Raw genomic sequence first — 18625 nt, 5'->3', positions numbered from 1 at the left:
TTCCTGCTTCCCAATCCTGGAACCACCCACCGTCGGCCCCTCACCCAAATTATTTTTCAAGTGGGAAGGGAAGGTCAACCGATCCTCACGTACAGCGTTGCGTGGATTCAGAGGTCTGCGACGGGAAGAGAAAAAGTGGTCGGAATCGCTGCCCCCTTCTTCCAAAACGGAAGTGCCTTAAGTCTTTGGAGCTGGGTTGACTGGATACGAGCCAGTTGCCAATTATTTAACAAAGTTTGGAAGTAGGGCAAGGGCTCCTTTAAGATGAGGATCAAGGGCTTAAGCCAAAGACTCCTTGACAGAGGTGCGATTGGAGAAGGAATCTGGAGGAAGGGGGCACCCAGTCGACTCTGGTTCCACTCCTTCCTGGGAAACCTCACTCGCCATCTCTTCTAGCAGCGTGTTTTCTTGGCCCCCTTGAAATGGATCAGATAATGAGCAGATGCCCTGTCTCTGGCAGTCAGTCCCCAGTTAAATATTAACCGTCCCCACTGAATGAGAGGCTGTCGTAGATTGAAGGGCACCGCTTAGGACTGTTTGCTTTAGCGATTAGAGGTTTGAACGCATTTCAGGCATGATCCTGGAAGGAGAAACCCAGTGTAGTTGCTAGGGTCTTGGATTGGGGTATGGGATTTTTAAAAGCACTGGTGGATCAGGCCAGTGGTCCATCGTGTCTTGCTCTCTTCCTGGCACAGTGGGCAACTAGTTGCCTTGGAAGGCCACCAGAAACAAAACAGCAGCCAGGGGTTTCCCCTGCATCCTGGCATGGGTATTCAGGAGTTCCTTTTAGGCACCATGGCTAGTAAACCACTGATAGGCTTCTCTTCTATGAGTTTGCATTTTTAAAAGCCATCAATGCTCATGACCATCACTAGACCCACATTCACCCAATGAACAAACAAGACTGTCAAAGGCTTTCGCGGCCGGAATCACTGGGGCCGGGGTGGGGGTGGGGTGCTGTGTGGTTTCCAGGTTTTATGGCCGAGTTCTAGTAGCATTTTCTCCTGACATTTCACCTGCATCTGTGGCTGGCATCTCTGAAGATGAGATCCTCTGAAGTTGCCAGCCACAGATGCAGGTGAAACGTCAGGAGAAAATACTACTAGAATACGGCCATACAGCCCAGAAACCACACAACACCTCAACAAACAAGACTCTTGCCATGAGCCGTGGAAATCCACGTTGAAACCACTCAGCTGTGGAGTCCACTGGGGTTACCTCAGGACAGTCACTTTCCCTACCTCACAGGGCCAGTGCTACTGTTTGCATATTGCAGATATGGAGGTTGACGGATTGGGGGGTTTGCCAGATGTGAAAAGTGAAGTGCAGGGAAGATCTGAACTCAGTACCTCCCAGTTCCCAGTTTGGGCTGTTAGCTGCTACTTTTTATTTTTTTTTATTTATTTTTTTTTATTTTTTATTTATTTGTTTTTATTTTTTATTTGTTTGTTTTTATTTGTTTTTATTTTTTATTTATTTGTTTTTATTTTTTTATTTTTTTGTTTTTATTTTTTATTTATAGTCCACCTTTTTCACTGGTACTCAGGATAGATTACAAGTATGGTAGACCCATTCAATCGATCAAAATCTGGCAACAATTGAATGGCAACAATACTTGAATCTAACCGTGGGCATTCCTAGTAAAACAAGGCTATTCAGCAAGCACATGACAAAATATGATCCCAGCAAAGAGACCTAGTAGAACATCACAGTGCAGTGGGGTTGGGATTGAAGAACTGGAAGGGAAATAAAACACGGAGCATGACACTGACTTTTCAGTTATTGCTTCGCTTTTAATACAACTTCAGAAAGAATCCCCTTTCTCATAAACACGCTCCCATTTGAGCTTCAGAATAGCTTGCTGTGAAGCAAAGGGAAGAGATTCTGCTCAGATTGGACAGGACAGACAATGGGGTGGGGGTGGGATAGGGGATCAGGTGGGCCTATGATTTTGAAGGGGACTACTCCCGCAGGTAGGGGCAAAGGGGACTCTTTGGTAAAGAATAGCAATCTTGTAAAGAGAGTCAAGGGAAATTCTTTAGCACAAAATATTGACATTTTAAAGAAGATTCAGAAGAATAAAAGATTAATACGGATAAATAATGGATAAATAAATTAAGATAACTGAAACCAATTTATTTGGCCCATGCGGAATCTGCCTTAGGGAGATATGGGCATTGCCTTCTGGCAAGTCAGCCAGGTGTTATTCCAAAGGGGCAAACTCCAAAGGTAATGGAAAAGTTGTAGCTTTGCTCCAAGGTAATGACAAGTAGAATTTAGTCTTGGGTGCAAAGGAATCGAGGGAGGAGGAAACGAAGACTTACTAAGCCTGTCCCACTTCTGTCTGGTTGTCGAAAATGGAAATATAATGGGAGAGAGGGGAATGCAGTCATCTGCTGCTAGTGACCGTTAACAGCTAAATGAAACCTCCATGACCAGTGACAGTTTACCCTGAAAATCCGATGTTATGGATGAGCAACAGCGGGAGAGCTGCTGGCTTTACACCCTGGCTTTGAATGTTACAAAGGTCAACTGTCTGGTACTGTTCGTAACCAGATGCTGATCTAAGTAGATCAGGGATGGCCAACCTATGGTGCTCCAGATGTTAATGGACTACAGTTCACATAAACCCCTGCCAGCACGACCTGTTGGCCCTGCTGGCAGGGGCTGATGGGAATTGTAGTCCATGAACATCTGGAGCGCCATAGGTTGGCCACTCCTAAAGTAGATTCTGTAGGACTCTCCTTAAACAGTTTTCTTAAATGCTTCGGTTTTGATATAAAACAAAGCTGATCAGATGAGGCATTTCCTTTTGACTCCGTGTGCCTGGAGAAGCTGCACCTGTTGGATTTTTTCCAGCGGCATTGGCCAAAAACCCACTAGGAAAAATTGTTTGCTGTTCTTCACAGGCAGAGGGGCAAGAACAAGATTCACAATGAGGACTAGCCTGAGGTAGGGACACTCAAAATGCACCATGAACCCCCATTACCAGAAGGGGAGCTAACTTGTGGGTCCGATCAACAATACTGGCTTCCCTTGCAGCGCTGTAGTACGAACCATTAAGGTAAAGTGCGCAAAGTGTTTTAGAGTGCTCGACGTGCCGTATAAGTGTTTTTCTGTTGGTTGGCTTTTGAGCTCTATAGAACCTTCTGTCAGCCAGGAGGATTTTTTTTGTGTGACTCAGAAGTAACGGTAGAAAGGATTGGCAACATCAGCTGTCCTTTTCTGCATCCCAGAATCTAGGCCCCGGATCTAAAAAAAGGCGCCTGCTAGCGTAGCCTGGCTGTTTCTGGCCCCATCACCAAAGGGCTCTTTGTTAGAAAGCAAGTGAACCAAGATGTCGATTTTTACAAAGGGATAAGCCGGCTCCGCTAATCCTCGGGAACTTGGATCGTTTTTCTCAGTCTCCAAATGTAAATCTCTTCTCTTGCGGGTATTTTGAGCCAGGAGAGAGGGAGAGGAAGAATGGGGGTCATTTTGACTTTCTAAAGGTAGAGAGCGGAACGGCTAAGTTGTCTCTCCTGTGTCTGGGCCGTTCTGCAGGATCCTTGCCGTTTGAGTGGCCGGTGTGCCAAGCCAGGTTTCAACTGGGGGCAGAGCAGGACTGAAGTGATAGTATTTCCCTTTCACAGAGGAGTCGGAGCCAGTTCACCTGCTCATCTGTGCAGCAAATGCGTCCACTGGACACAAACAAAAGCAATTCTTGACCACAAAAACCAGTCATTTGCAAATTGTACTTTGTCTCCTTGTCACTGGAAAGGGAGAGGGAAGGTGGTAGAAAGAAGATCATAGAAATTTAAACACAGGAGGTTCTGTTGATTGGGAGACCTGAAACAGAAGTATATTACCTCTGCTCCAAGCACTTTTGCCATAGGAAAGCCCCTTGCTGGGGTCGCTGTAAGTGAACTGCAATTTGACAGCACTTTAAACACACACACAGCCAGAAGGGAATCGCAGGGCCGGTCTTTTCCTTATTTACAGTTCCTAGTTCCTTGTTCCTGAATCCAACCACAGATATTGATGCTTTTCAAGCACCTTTGCACCTGGCAGTAGCGTTTGGACCACCCCAAATCATATATAACCAGACTCTGCTCTTAGGTAGTTACCTAATCTTTTGAATTCCACTGGGAATACCCTGTTTTGAAACATTTAAGTGCTAAAAATGAGACTTTGGACCAGAAAACAGCATACTCCAACTTCAAAAACTGGAGATGCGTGATTTGGATTGGGCAGAAGTTTGTTTTGGGGTGCTGACCTGTTTCAGTATCATTAGTATTTGTCATTGGATTGGAGAATAAGGAATTGGGAAGTGTAAATAAGGAGCTGGGAACCAACAGAAGAAGAAGAAGAGTTTGGATTTACACCTCCTTCTTTCTCTCCTGTAAGGAGACTCAAGGTGGCGTACAAGCTCCTTTCCCTTCCTCTCCCCACAACAAACACCTGGTGAGGCAGGTGGGGCTGAGAGAGTCCTGAGAGAACTGTGGCTAGCCCAAGGTCACCCAGCAGGAATGTAGGAGTGCAGAAACACATCTGGTTCACCAGAGAAGCCTCTGCCACTCATGTAGAGCAGTGGGGAATCAACCCCGGTTCTCCAGATTAGAATCCACCTGCTCTTAACCACTACATCACGCTGGCTCTCCAGACCCTGGTCATCCCTTGCAATGTTGGCCTTGGCGTTTACAGCCCTTGATGGTATCAGAAATCAGCATAGGATCCATATTTTTGCGTTTGATTTTTATCCCAATACTTCTCCAAAGAGAAGAAGAAGAAGAGTTTGGATTTATATCCCCCCTTTCTCTCCTATAGGAGACTCAAAGGGGCTTACAATCTCCTTGACCTTCCCCCCTCACAACAAACACCCTGTGAGGTGGTGGGGCTGAGAGAGCTCAGAAGAGCTGTGACTAGCCCAAGGTCACCCAGCTGGCGTGTGTGGGAGTGTACAGGCTAATCTGAATTCCCCAGATAAGCCTCCACAGCTCAGCCGGCAGAGCTGGGAATCAAACCCGGTTCCTCCAGATCAGAGTGCACCTGCTCTTAGCCACTACGCCACTGCTGCTCCTTCGCATTTGTGCCCTTCCTTGTTATAATGGTAATTTAGGAAGATCATCCAGGTGACTAACTTTTTTGGAAGGACTCAACAGGTGTTATTTACATATATACAGATTGATTCCAGAGACCATAATGGCAACAATTCCGGCCGCCATCTTAACACCCACCACACAGCTGCTGCTTCCCGTGCACCACTGGGAGGCAGATGGCCTCTCCTCTGAACATTAACTCTTTCTTAACCATATCATCCTTTGTAACGTTTCACCACACCCTGCTTCCCTATGTTAGCTTTACAACAACCATAGGAGGTAGACTAACCTGAGACTGAGGCTGCATAACTGGCCCAAGGCCCATGAGCCTGATGGCTGAGTGTGGATTTGAACCTAAGCTCCATACCCTGTACTGAGTCTAATTCTTCCAATTCGCTGAAGTCATTGATCCAAATGAATCAAATGATCCTGGGTTTTGGAAGGTGGCAGTGTGGTGGTTAGCACTTTCAATCCACTTTGCAGCTGGATTTTAGTGTGCGGAATAGCAAAATCCACTTGCAAACAATTGTGAAAGTGGATTGAAAGGGCATTATTCTGCATGTGCGGAAGGGGCCTATATGGCAGTCATACTCACTGCCATAGGGAGAAAATGTGCTTGGGGGACTTTGTACACTGTCTGGCACTCAGAGAATCTTTCCACAATGTGCTGGGCGACTTGCACAGAACGGCAGGTGGATTCTCCTTGACATAGTGGACAGCGCAGAACCTGAAGTGAACAGGTAGAAGGGAAGGAAATCCAGCATCTCCTGCTTGTTGTGTTTGCGTGGGAAGCGCCTCCAAACCAACATTGTGCAAAAGGATTGCTGGTTTAGCAATGTTCGAAAATCCCAATTGGAGGGGAATAAAAGGACTACGCTCATTTCAGAAACGGGACTTGTGCAAAGTTGCCCCCAAAATGGTTTTTATAATGTCCCGGAGACTTTGGCTCATTCCGCACATGCGGAATAATGCACTTTCAAACTGCTTTCAGTGCTCTTTGAAGCTGTGTGGAATGGCAAAATCCACTTGCAAACAGTTGTGAAAGTGGTTTGAAAACGCATTATTTTGCATGTGCAGAAGGGGCCTGTGCGAGTTATGATGTTGCTACGGTTTTAATGGATTTAACGTGTTTTGATTTTTATTGTTCCTTATGTTGTATTGTTTGTGTTGGTTTTATTGTACACCGCCCTGAGCCCTTTGGGGGGTAGGGTGGCCTATTACATTTAATAAATAATTACAATTATTATATTTGGCCCACACGGAGTCCACCCACAACTTGCAGAACTCCTTGAGTGACAGCCATGATGGTTGGACGGACTTGAGCCTGTTTTATATTTTGCGATGGAGGAAGTAAGGATAAGTCAGCAATGTGCAAACAGAGGGAGCAGGAGGACAGCCCCAGTTGGGGAAATGTTTCTAGGACTGATGTGATTGGGATTGCATTGGCATCTGGAATTGAAACTGGCTTTAAAAGTCTTCAAAGCTCGTGGATTCCCTCCAGGAAACTTGGGGACCAGTTTGGGAACTCATCCGTTTTCCCTGCAGCTCAGCTTGCCTGTCTGTTACCTAGGCCCAGCAGTTCTACCTCTTCAAATCCTGGCCTAGCTAGAGGTCGAGGTGCCTGAGACTTCTCTTGGCAGTGCGCTGTGGTGCGCTGGTTTCTTGGTGTTGCTGTAATCAGACCGTACTTGCCTTTGTAGCTGACCTCGCTTGAGAACAGCCCAGAACTGCGGCGGGTCGACTCTACCAGGAAATCGAGGAACTTCAACAAGCAGCCCAGCACCGGGGATTACTATAAACATCTGGGCAGCAGTAGCAGTGGAGAGCAAACGGGCAACAACCGCAGGATGGCGCACAGCGAGGAGGTGAGTCCTTGGGGAACAGCGCTTCGTGCTGATTGGCTGCTGTTCCTCTCCAGCCATTGGGATCATTCTCTGTGGTCATCTGGTATGGATGTTCTTCAGGACCGTAGAAATCTACTGGAGGTCCTTGGCCCGAAAGATATCTAGCTAGCCTCAACCAGAATCAGGACTTTTTCAGCCCTGGCTCCAACCTGGTGGAACACTCTGTCTAATGAGATCCGGGCTCTGTGGGTTATGGTAGAGGCTGCTACAGTTATGGTAGAGGCAAGGCCTGTAATACAGAACTGTTCCATCAGACATATGGTTGAGTCCTTTACAGTTGTCCCTCAAGGCCTCCCCTTCTTCCCTTTCCGTTTCCTCTTCATTTCCCTTCCTCCTTCCCTCTGTGGGGTGAAAGAATTGAGTGTCATCTATGGAGATGCAGCGTTTGAATCAACTTGTGATTGCTGTGAGCCTTAAATGTAAAGCTGAAATTGTAAGTTTTAAGCTGCTATATTGAAAATGCTGGGAGGAAGAATTAGGACTAATAAAAGGAAACACTTCTTCACGCAACGTGTGATTGGTGTTTGGAATATGCTGCCACAGGAGGTGGTGATGGCCACTAACCCGGATAGCTTTAAAAGGGGCTTGGACAGATTTATGGAGGAGAAGTCGATTTATGGCGACCAATCTTGATCCTCTTTGATCTGAGATTGCAAATGCCTTAACAGACCAGGTGCTCGGGAGCAACAGCCGCAGAAGGCCCTTGCTTTCACATCCTGCCTGTGAGCTCCCAAAGGCACCTGGTGGGCCACTGCGAGTAGCAGAGAGCTGGACTAGATGGACTCTGGTCTGATCCAGCTGGCTTGTTCTTATGTTCTTATATGGAAATTTGCTTGGAAACCATCCTGAGCTTGTGTAGGGAGGGGTGGTATACAAACCAAACAAAAAACGAATAAATAAAATATATGGCCACCTATGTGCAGATGCCTGACCGTACAGTCAACCACAGCAAACAAACTGGTGATATTCTCGCAGATTGCAAATGGGGAACAGAGTCTGTGGGTTAAAAACAGCATCATTTCATCCATCATATGGCAAATGACAGGTTTATGCTGCCTCAGTTTGCCTCGGGCTGTGCAGCGAAGGGAGAGGGAATCTATCCCTTCAGCCTCCTCTCACTTTTGCAATTAGAATGCTGAAGAATAAAAAGACAGATTTCTTCCTTTAAAATGCTAACTTAAAAAGCAGGGGCAAAGCAAAACTGAGTGGAGGTGAAAACATCTCTCCTGTCCCTTCATGTCCCCTAGGCAAATTGAGGCAGCATGAACAAGAAGCATGATCTTCATCATAAGTGCTAAGAAAGCAGTTGGCCTTGGGCTGGAGACAGGCATACCTTTTGCTGCTCAAAGCCCATAGCTTTGTGCCCCACCTTTCCAACCCTGGATGGAAAATGTGCCCATACTTTCAGGGCAAAGAACGAAGTGTTCAAAACCTCTTCTGTACCTTGTAAAGTTTAGCCCGTCTTCCCCAAAGACAATCGTGGAAGATGAGCTGTGAATTGCTCCTGCCCTTAATTAGAATGCTACACTAATTGTAGGATATCCTATAGAAATCCAGGTTTTGAGGTTTCTCCGCCAGTGCTGAGGCACAACTGGCGTTTGGGAGGTGCAATAGTTCTTTCTCTCACACTGCCTCCCCAGCTTTCTGTTTTCATTCATCTCTCCCTAGGCTTCCCTTCTGTCCAATGAGAGCGTGCAGAATGGAGGTACAGCTGAGAACAAGACCTCGGGAGAAGTTCCTCCTCCTCCTCCACCCCCACCACTCCCTGAGAGTGTCTGCTCCCCACCGCCACCCCCTCCGCTGCCAATGGAGAGTCAGCCACCCTCTACCAGCCAGCGACGGTCATCCTCCTCCACTGGAAGTAGGTTGGAATATGTGGTTCTTTAGTTTAAGAACAGATCCGTGCTGCTAGCCTAAAGGCACTTCTCACACACATGCGGAATAATGCACTTTCAGTTCACTTCCAATGCACGTTTGTGATCGTTTGCAAGTGGATTTTGCTGGTTCGCAAGGTAAAATTCAGTCACGAATGCACTGAAAGTGCATTATTCAGTGCATATGAAAGTGCTTAAACTGGTTTGATTATTGGTTTCCTTTCCCTATAGAACTCTGAGCCGCTGTAGTTGCAGATAGCAAAAAGATCATTCTCAGCATTCCCATCCTGGAGTCTTTACGGGAAGTCCTTGACAGTTAACTTGTTGTAAATTAAGTTGGTGGTGCGGATATACCTTTAGTGTTACTCTCCACGAGTCTTGGACTTTCACTGTATGCATAACCTTTTTCTTTGTCATGGTTACGAGGAAAAAGCAGAAGGGCAGAGTGTCTTCAGCAGAGATGTTCCTGCAAGAATGGCCAGCACCGCCCTGTTTTTATCGCAGAACTGATTGTGTTTGGGGTTACACAAAGAGCAGGTGTTCATTTTCATCCAGAATCTGAGCTGTGTCTGCTTTCACCATAACAAAAGTACAATTGCTGCTTCAGGTTCCAAAATCTTTACATAAGCCCCTTTCACACAGGCAGAATAATGCACTTTCAATCCACTTTCACAATTGTTTGCTATGCAAAGTGCACTGAAAGTGCATTGAAAGTGCATTATTCTGTATGTGCGGAAGGGGCCCAAATCCTGCACCTTGAAGAACCTGTCTCTGATGTTTTTATTTGTGGCTCGGGGTACCCAACTCAGAACTTGGGGACTGAAGTACATGTCCCTGCCTATGGGAGGATGCAGGGATGCTTGAGCTGCTTTAAAGAAAACCTCCTCAAGAAGTTCTGATTGGCTGAACAGATGTGATGTCACGGAATGTTTATGTTGTTTCTGACTGTGAAAGGGGAAAGGTCACTCACAGACTGTTAGATGTTGTTTCTACCGTGGGATAAGCAGAAGAAAACCTCAGCGGTGGGATTCAGGGGCTGGGAATGCATGCAGGTTGAGAGGGGGGACTTGAGAACTGAGAATGGCTGAAAATGTAGGAGAAAAGGGGAGATGAGAGATATGCAGGTGTGGCACGGGTTTAATACCTTATTTCATAAAATCTGCTCAGATAAGGCGTTCCTTTCCTCTCCCCATACCAAAATTTAGAATGTGTCAGTGGGAGAAGAGGTTTTAGATTATGTTCCTGGGTAACAGAAAAGCAAAGCGCTATCGTTGGTACAATTTACTATGGTTGCTACTAATATTACTGCACTTATTTTTGTTGTTATTATTATTATTATTACTAATAGTTATTAATTATTAATTATTAATTAATGGTTATTATTACTTGTACACCTAAAATAGAACTAAACGTCCTAGGTATCATGCAAACTTCAAAAATAAAATGTGCCTGTGTGTGTGTATGTGCCGTCAAGTCACACATCTGACTAATGGTGACCCCGTAGGGCAGTGATGGTGAACCTTTTTGAGACTGAGTCCCCAAATTGCAACCCAAACCCCACTTATTTATTGCAAAGTGCCAACCCGGCAATTTAACCTGAATGCTGAGGTTTTAGTTTAGAAAAAAAACAGTTGGCTCCCTCTTCCTCTCTCCCACCCACTCGAGCAGGAGCCAGCCTGCTCTAGCCTCCAGCAAGTCCTGCGCGCACCGCTCTGTGCCTCTCTAGCATCTCTGCCTCCTCTGCGCCCCCCCCCCCCCCCCAGCTTTAGCCACCAGGAGCACAGGCACCAGGCCCACCAGCCGAGTCCTCCCTGCTCACTGCGATGTGCGCACGTCGTGCTCAGTGACCCAGGCCAGCCTAGCTGTGTGTGTGTGGGGGGGGAGGTGATTTTCCGCCCCCCATATGACGAACTCTGTGTGCGCGTGCCCACAGAGAGGGCTCCAAGTGCCACCTCTGGCACCCGTGCCATAGGTTTGCCAACACTGCCGTAGGGTTTCTAAGACAAAAGACATTCAGAAGTGTTTTTAATCTTTTTCCCCGTGGAAGTTCACTTCTCTGCTCCTAAGGAAATGGAAGATCAGGGGAAGAGAGTTTTAGGGACTTTTCATCATTCTCACAAAACCGCAGTTTTTGAGGGATGCTGTGTCAGTTAAACAGGCAGCACCCTATCACTGTTTATTCTTAGTACATTATTTATCTCCCTTTCCATCCAAGGAGTTTAGGACCACGGACCTCATTCCCTCATTCCTTCCATGCTAACCTAACAACATCAGCCCTGTGGGGCAGGATAGGATGTGTGAGAGTGATTGGCTCAAAGTTACCCAGCAGGCTTCGTGGCAGAAGAGAGGATTTGAACCCAGGTCTCTCAGCTTTTGGTTAGTCCAGGGGTCTGCAACCTGCGGCTCTCCGGATGTTCATGGACTACAATTCCCATCAGCCCCTGCCAGCATGCTGATGGGAATTGTAGTCCATGAACATCTGGAGAGCCGCAGGTTGCAGACCCCTGGGTTAGTCAGTCTAAAAACTGTACCACACTGGCTCTGTAATGTTTGTAATGTGGGCGCGGGGGACTCAGCTATTGTATTTCGCAAGCGTCCCTGGCACCACCCACCCCTGCCCTTTGAATTTGTACACTTCAGCTCCTGAAATATTGATGGCAGTTTAATACGCCGCCTTTTGTAGCTGTCTTTCACCACTTCTGGGCAGAGCCTGCATTATTTAGTGCGAGGGATTGACTCTCTTGAAACTTTGCCGCTAGGCTTTGCGAGAAGGGAGGGAAAGCCTCGGTTTTCACGGATGGTCTCTCTCTGCTGGGCTTCAGATCTGTGCGTTACCCTGCCCGGAAACTGTGCAGGTCCAAAAATGCCTCCCAAGGTCTGACCCAAGTGGGTTGATTCAGGCCAGCCGCTGTTTTTTTTGAGCAGAGAGGCGAAAGACGGGACCCCTCCTCTACAGAATTTGTGATCTACATGTATACAGGCAGGGAGAGAGGAAGACAACCTGAGGATGGATGGATCTGGCAGATTCAGTTGCACATAATTAGAGCTAGTTTCGACTGGAGAGGACAAGGTGGGGCTGGGTAGAGCAGCAGTGGGGTGGAGCCAGCCTTCATCCAGGTTGCCTTTTCCTAGCCTAAAGGATCTTCCTCCAATATAAGTGGCTCTTCCCTTTCAGGCCCTCCAGATATTATGGACTACAGCTCCTATCATCCCCTGCCAGCATTATGCTGGCAGGGGATGATGAGAACTGTAGTCCGTAACATCTGGAGGGCCATGAGTTTGACACCTGAGTAAAGCTCCTTAGGCTGGGGACGGGCTTCAAAGTTTGTTCAGTGAGTGGTACGATAGTAGAATACACCCTTTTGTGGATGGGTTTACGCCGTGGCACTAGGACTTCCGGGTAACTGTTCCAGCCAGAACAGAAAATATGTGCATGTCTACTTTTATTTTTTTTAATCAAACAGTCCAAAGGATAAACATCAGCAGGGACGGGAAACGGTTTTTTCCCAAGCCAGAAACTCTGCTTTTAAATTAGCACAGGTCTTTCTCATTCATTCATTCATTCATTCATTCATTCATTCATTCATTCATTCATTCATTCATTCATTCATTCATTCATTCATTCATTCATTCATTCATTCATTCACTGCCCTATCTTTCCATGTCCCTACTGGTGAAACACTGGTGTGTTGTTGGCATTGAAAGACAGTTTAGATTCTGGAACACATTCCTGAGAAAGAGTTGCAACCCACATCAATTATGCCAGGTCTGTTGACCCATCAAAGCAATCGCAGAGCGCTGCGGGCTCGATCCCATTCCATTTTGGTTTTGGTGTTTTTTACTGCCTGCTTTGGACTAATACAACTGGGAAAGGGGGCATTTTTCAAGCCCCTGGCATGCTGTTGTGGAACTGGATTGTATTCTACACATTGCCTCATGTTGGATTAGATCCAGCCAACTTTTTCACTCAAACCTTGCCCAGTTCTCCTTATGACAGAACCTTGTCACATAGATTCCGTCCATGGAGATTCTGTGATCTCCACTATAGTCTTTTTGGGTGGCCAAAGGAACCCTCCTCCACCTTAATTTCCTAGAGGAAAAGCTAGTTGATCTAACCCTCTGTGCCTAATTTAAGCATATTTGTATATATTTGAATTTTTGAAGGGCAATTTGTAGGTAATACCATCTGCTTCTTCCAAGTGTCAGTCAAAGAGGCAGCCCACCAAAGCCGTGTGCTTCTGACTGCTGGGAATTTTGCTCAAATCTTAGCTACAGTTGTTGGCTTCCAAAGTTTGTTCAGGCATTTCATGTCTCCCTCCGAGCTTTATTAAGGACTAGAAACTTGTTTGCGTGTGGTAAACGAAAGCCGATCATCTCACGGTGCTGAATTTTAGGCCCCTAAACATTTAGTGTCTTTTGAGATCCGTAGAAATAAGGCAGGAGTCTGTTTTTCTTCTGCTTGTGCGAAATACTGTTTCTGCTGCTGCCTGGACTGAGTTTTCTTTTCCTTTTCTGACATGGTCCAGAAATTCAACTTTGATTCATTCCTTGGTTTCTGTATCAAAACAACAGCAACAACCTTCTTTATGGAGAAACAAACGTGATTAATCAGCTCTGCCCACTGAACATGCCTGCCTCTTCACTTCCATCAGAGAACTTAGCAGAAGCTTGCTCTAGATCGGAGCTTCGTTCATCCTGGAAGCCTGATGATTCCCACCACCTGCCCTCACCACATCCCTGCATGTTTCTCCCCCCCCCTGCCACCCCCCCACTCACACAATATTCCTTTTGTCCAAACTCATATGCTCAGCATTAGCCGGACACGTGAACGTCCATCAAGCTTCGGTCCTCCGGTGGCTTATTAGTGTTTCCAATTTGGCAGGCGTTCAATGCGTTGCACTTATTAGCCCCGAATCTCGGCAGATTTGGGGTCTCCAGCCGGTGCTTAACAGCATGTCCTTTCCCTAAAGTGGGCCATTCATGCCAACAACCCTTTGTCCTTGGGCCCCCCGAGGGAAAAGGCTTCTTTGAGACGCAGCAGGCAGCGGGAGAAAGCTTCCCACCCCCTGGTGACATAATGGCTCGCTAGGGAATTGGCCACTCCGACCTGCATGGCTCAGGACGGATGCTGTCAGGAAGAGGCCGGCTGCTGCCCCACAGCCCAGGAACGCTGGGATTGCGCCTTCCATGCGACGACGCTGCAAGAGGCCAAGCAGGGCAAGTATCTCCCCTCTGGAAATATGCTAGCTGTAATTTGATGCACTGTTTGCCGTTCAGTGTCCTGCTTCCTGGGGGGGGGGGGGGGGGTCAGTGTTATGGCTCAGCCTGGTCTAGATGGGGATCCCTGGGAGGAAGACTCAAATGGAGATGAGGTTCCAGATCCCCAGGCACTGCCTGTAAACGCACAGCCCGAAGAGTCAGCAGTTCCTGCAGGACCAAGTCCGGGGGCTCAGGCAGAGCATTCAGGGTGGGATCCACAGCCAGGTCCAAGCTCTGAGATTCCCCAGCAAGAGCTTAGCTCGGAGACTCTTCAGCCTCTTCACAATGAGCCAGAAGGGACCCTGCCAGCCCCGTCACCCCCACCCCCCCAGAGCCCCAGGAGCAACGCAGGAGGAGACTGCGTGCTAGATTACAGCGGAGGAGACACAGTAGCAGGTTAGCAGCCATGGGGCGAGCCGACTTAGATGCGAAGTCCTTACTGGAGCCAAACTAAAAACCCAGCTGCAAGAGGTTGTTGCACTAGGGAATGGGAGGCTGGCTATAACAGAGAGGTGGCGGCTGAGCTATCTTGTGGCAGCAACGTTGTGTTTCAGTTTGCAGGCCACTGTCTCTGTTCCTAGCCTTGTGTATTCCTTAAACGACGGCACCCACTGCATCGCTGCGTCTGGACTGCCTGTTGGTTCTTGAGGGCTGGTCTACGACAGTCAGGAGACCCCTTGAACTAGGGCAGTGGGAGCGTCTGCAGAAGCCAGAGAGCTACTTCGGCTTACATTTCTGGTGTGGGGCAGGCAGAAGAGAAGGCAGAGCGCTGGTCTTGTGCCCGGGTCTGAATGCCTCCTTGAATCAGGATTTTCGTTATATTGGATCAGCTCTATTCCAGGTCCCCCTGGAAGGGGGGTGGGGGGAGGATAGAGCAACCCACTCCTGACCTTCCCTCGGCCTGCTTTATCCCTTCTTAACCTGAAACCTGTCTTACAACTGAGTGCCGGACATTCTGCCTTAGAAAAAGGAGACGGCAGGCACTGTCCTGAGATTTTACATGGGTCGGAGGTGGTGGAACTGTCCAAATGTCCGCAAGGAAGGCCAGGCTTAAACCTCCACCCCGAATGCGACTTTCCCCCCACTTCTCTTTCCATGTGAGTGAAACCGCTTTTGATTTTGTCCCTCCGGATGATCGCTCCCGGCATGTTTCGAATCCCTCGGGAGAATCTAGACCCGAGTGATCCCGCTGCTGGGATCCAACGGAGGTTGGGGAGAAGAGACCCGCCTTCAATCATGCCTTCCTCCTTTCTGGTGTAGTGATTAGGTCGCCCTTGCTTGTGGCTTCGTGCCCTCGGCCTTCTTCCGAGACGGAATTACGGTGCGGGATGCAGAGGCCGATACGGATAAAACTGCCTTTTTCCTAGCTTCTTTGAGTCCTTTGCAAGGCAGTGTGTTTGGTTCCCTCGGTAACCAGCTCTAAGTGGTCGCGGGTCCCTCGGACAATCTAGCCTAAGGTTTCTTACGTGCATGGGGGAGTGGAAATGCACCTTGCAAAAAGCAGTGGTATTTATGGATAGGTAAATTCTAGAGACTTTTGGCCCTTTGTTGACGATCACAGGGTGTGCTCTCCCTTGCTCTGGGGCTTAGGAAAGTCAGTAGGCTCTCTCGCATAAGCAAGCAGTCTGCCCTTTAACCCCACTCTATACCAAAATACTGGCACCAGCTCTGAATCTCCGAGCTCCTTAATTGATCTAACCCCATTAGCCGGCTGACCTGAGGCCGTAGCCGTCCTCTTGCGCAGTCTTTCAGGGGTGATGCCGAGTTTTTCCTAGTACTTAAGTGCTCAGGTAAATTCAGGTAGAGTGTCAATCTCCCACAAGGGTAGAGAGAAATGGGCTTCAGAAGGAATCCCAGGAACTCTCCTTCTGTACCTGATAAGGTAGGAGAGAATTACTGCAGAGGGAAATCACGAATCTTTAGACACGGTTCTTGTTTTTATTAGTTAGCATCACTTTGGTGCTTGCATGGTGCACAAGGTTCTGTTCATACACTAGTAAAGGGCCAGACTGCTTGCTTATGTGAGACAGCCAGGACCAGTTTTTCAGGGTTTTTTAATATTGAAAAGTGTGGGGAGGGGGAGAGAGTTTGGGTCAAAGACTTGGTGCTGGAGGCTGACCCTTTTCTCAATCCCATTGAGAGACATCCCCCTTTGCCCTGTGCTGCTGTTAAATAGGATAATAATACGATTTAAAAAATGAGGGAAAATAATAAATGTCCATGTTTTTGCTTCCCTCTTCTGGGACTAATAAAACCACCACCACGTCTTTGCATTCATTTCTCATTTTTTATCCTGCCCTTCTCCCAAACAGCTTAGGGCAGTGTACGTGGTTCTTTGCCACCATCACCTCAACACAAAGGCCCTTTCTGCACATGCGGAATAATGCACTTTCAATCCACTTTCAATGCACTTTGCAGCTGGATTTGACTGTGCGGAATAGCAAAATCCACTTGCAAACAACTGAAAGTGAATTGAAAGCGCATTATTCTGTAGGTGCGAAAGGGGCCTTTAAACATACACTGGGGTGTTGTGAGGTTTCTGGGCTGTATGGCTGTGATCCAGTAGCATTTTCTCCTGACATTTCACCTTCATCAGGAGAAAATGCTACTGGAGCCCGGCCATACAACCCGGAAACCCCACAACACCCCAGTGATACTAGCCGTGAAAGCCTTCGACAATACACACATACACTGTTTCTTCATAACACCCCTGTCAAGTAGGTTAAGCCAAGGGACAGTTATTGGCCCGAGGTCTCCCTGTGAACTTCATGGCTGAGTGCGGATTTGAACCCGGATCTCCACGTTCTTAGTCTGGCACTCTAATCACTTCACCGTGCTACCTCTGCCCAGGAGCTGCATTGTAATGCTAAATGAAAACGTTGAGGGAGATAGTCATGGATCTCCCACACGTAGTTAGACCTAAGGACTCCTTACTGGGGCTCTGGAATGTAGTCCTGTGTGTGATTATCTCCACAGTGCAGATTTTGGGAAAGGAGGTGTTGTGGCCGAGGCCCCTTCCGCACACGCAGAATAATGCACTTTCAATCCACTTTCACAATTGTTTGCAAGTGGATTTTGCTATTCCTCACAGTCAAATCCAGCTGCAAAGTGCATTGAAAGTGGATTGAAAGTGCATTATTCTGCATGCGCGGGCCTGAGAGAGCGCATTTGCCCACGGCCCTTGCTTGACTTTGAAGCACTCACATTAGCCACAAAATCTAAAACATTTAGCTATGAAAATATTGCTTGGTTAATGTCTAAAGATGCAGCCCCCTCCTAAATTCCAGTTTTCTGGTGGTCATAGTAGGAAACTAGTGCCCGATAAATGCAAAAAATAATAATTCTGAATTAATCCATACCAATGACTTTTTTGTTTTGTTTTGTGTTTTTTTAAGAAAGCAAACTGATTCACCGTTATGTGTTATCGGAATGGCCAGAGATATAGACCTGAAATACGTGACCAAGAGGATCATGTGATCAGGAAAAGCATGTGGTGCTGCTCTTGCTGGTCTGTACCACTTCGGACTGAAGGTGGGGGATCACATGCTTGAATACTTCCTCCTATTTAAAGAGAAATCTCCCCACGTAGAAAGCTGGGATGTCAGGAACTGAAAACTAGGCTATGCAACTCCCTGACATCCTAGTTTTCCGGTTGCAGTGAAGCATTTCCCCCCTACTTCCTTTCGAACATGGCACAGTCCCAGGAGGGCTGTTCCTTGTCATTCTTCTGCCCATGTGGATTAGCTCTTTGTCTTTTTCCAGGAGAACAGTCACGTGAATCTGTTGCAGAAGCACAGGCAAAGAGTTCTGTGGCGCCTTAATGTCTTACTAATTCCATTGGTGATTGTTGTTGAAACCTGTGCAGTGCGGGGTGTAAAAATGGACTCCAAAATAGTCAGCGAGAGAGATCTGTCACTGCAAAAATGTTAAATTGTCAGCATCCTGATCTCATTTCTCCCTCCCCACTGGCTCCTTTCTCTCTTCCTCTCCTATCACGTTCTTGCTCCTCCCCACATTCATCCACCCATCTGGTCTTTCTACCACCCCTTCCCACTTTCTCACTTGCCTTTCCCACCCACAACTCACCCATTCCTGTTCTTGCATGATGTTCTATGTTGTGTGTATTCCCCTCCCAGTAATACCGCTGTTCCAGCATGATGTAGCAGTTAAGAGCAGGTGGATTCTAATCTGGAGAACCGGGTTTGATTCTCCACTCCTCCACCTGAGTGGCAGAGGCTTAACTGGTGAACCAGATGTGTTTTTGCACTCCTGCTGGGTGACCTTGGGCTAGTCACAATTTATTCAGTACTCTCTCAGCTCCACCTACCTCACAAGGTGTCTTTTGTGAAGAGAGGAAGGAAAGGAGCTTGTAGGCCACCTTGAGTCTTCGTACAGGAGAGAAAGGTGGGATATGAATCCAAACTTGTCCTCCTCTTCCTCCTCCCTTTCTTCTTCTTCTTCTTCTTCTTCTTCTTCTTCTTCTTCTTCTTCTTCTTCTTCTTCTTCTTCT

At 47.4% G+C, this 18625-nt stretch overlaps 1 protein-coding gene across 1 annotated transcript in view; it reads left to right on the top strand.

Annotated features, from left to right (window-relative positions):
- The window catches only part of ESPN (espin), a 100603-nt gene that overhangs the window by 61185 nt on the left and 20793 nt on the right, over nucleotides 1-18625 (top strand). Inside the window, exons 8-9 of the mRNA XM_048519181.1 lie at nucleotides 6779-6943; nucleotides 8651-8843. Coding sequence (XP_048375138.1) covers nucleotides 6779-6943; nucleotides 8651-8843 — 358 coding nt within the window. The remainder of the gene's footprint in view (nucleotides 1-6778; nucleotides 6944-8650; nucleotides 8844-18625) is intronic.

The sequence above is a fragment of the Sphaerodactylus townsendi genome, linkage group LG16 (assembly GCF_021028975.2).
Source record: "Sphaerodactylus townsendi isolate TG3544 linkage group LG16, MPM_Stown_v2.3, whole genome shotgun sequence".
In the NCBI taxonomy this organism is placed as follows: Eukaryota; Metazoa; Chordata; class Lepidosauria; order Squamata; family Sphaerodactylidae; genus Sphaerodactylus; species Sphaerodactylus townsendi.
Note: the sequence above shows the minus strand (reverse complement) of the source record. Positions and strands in the feature narration are given on the sequence as shown.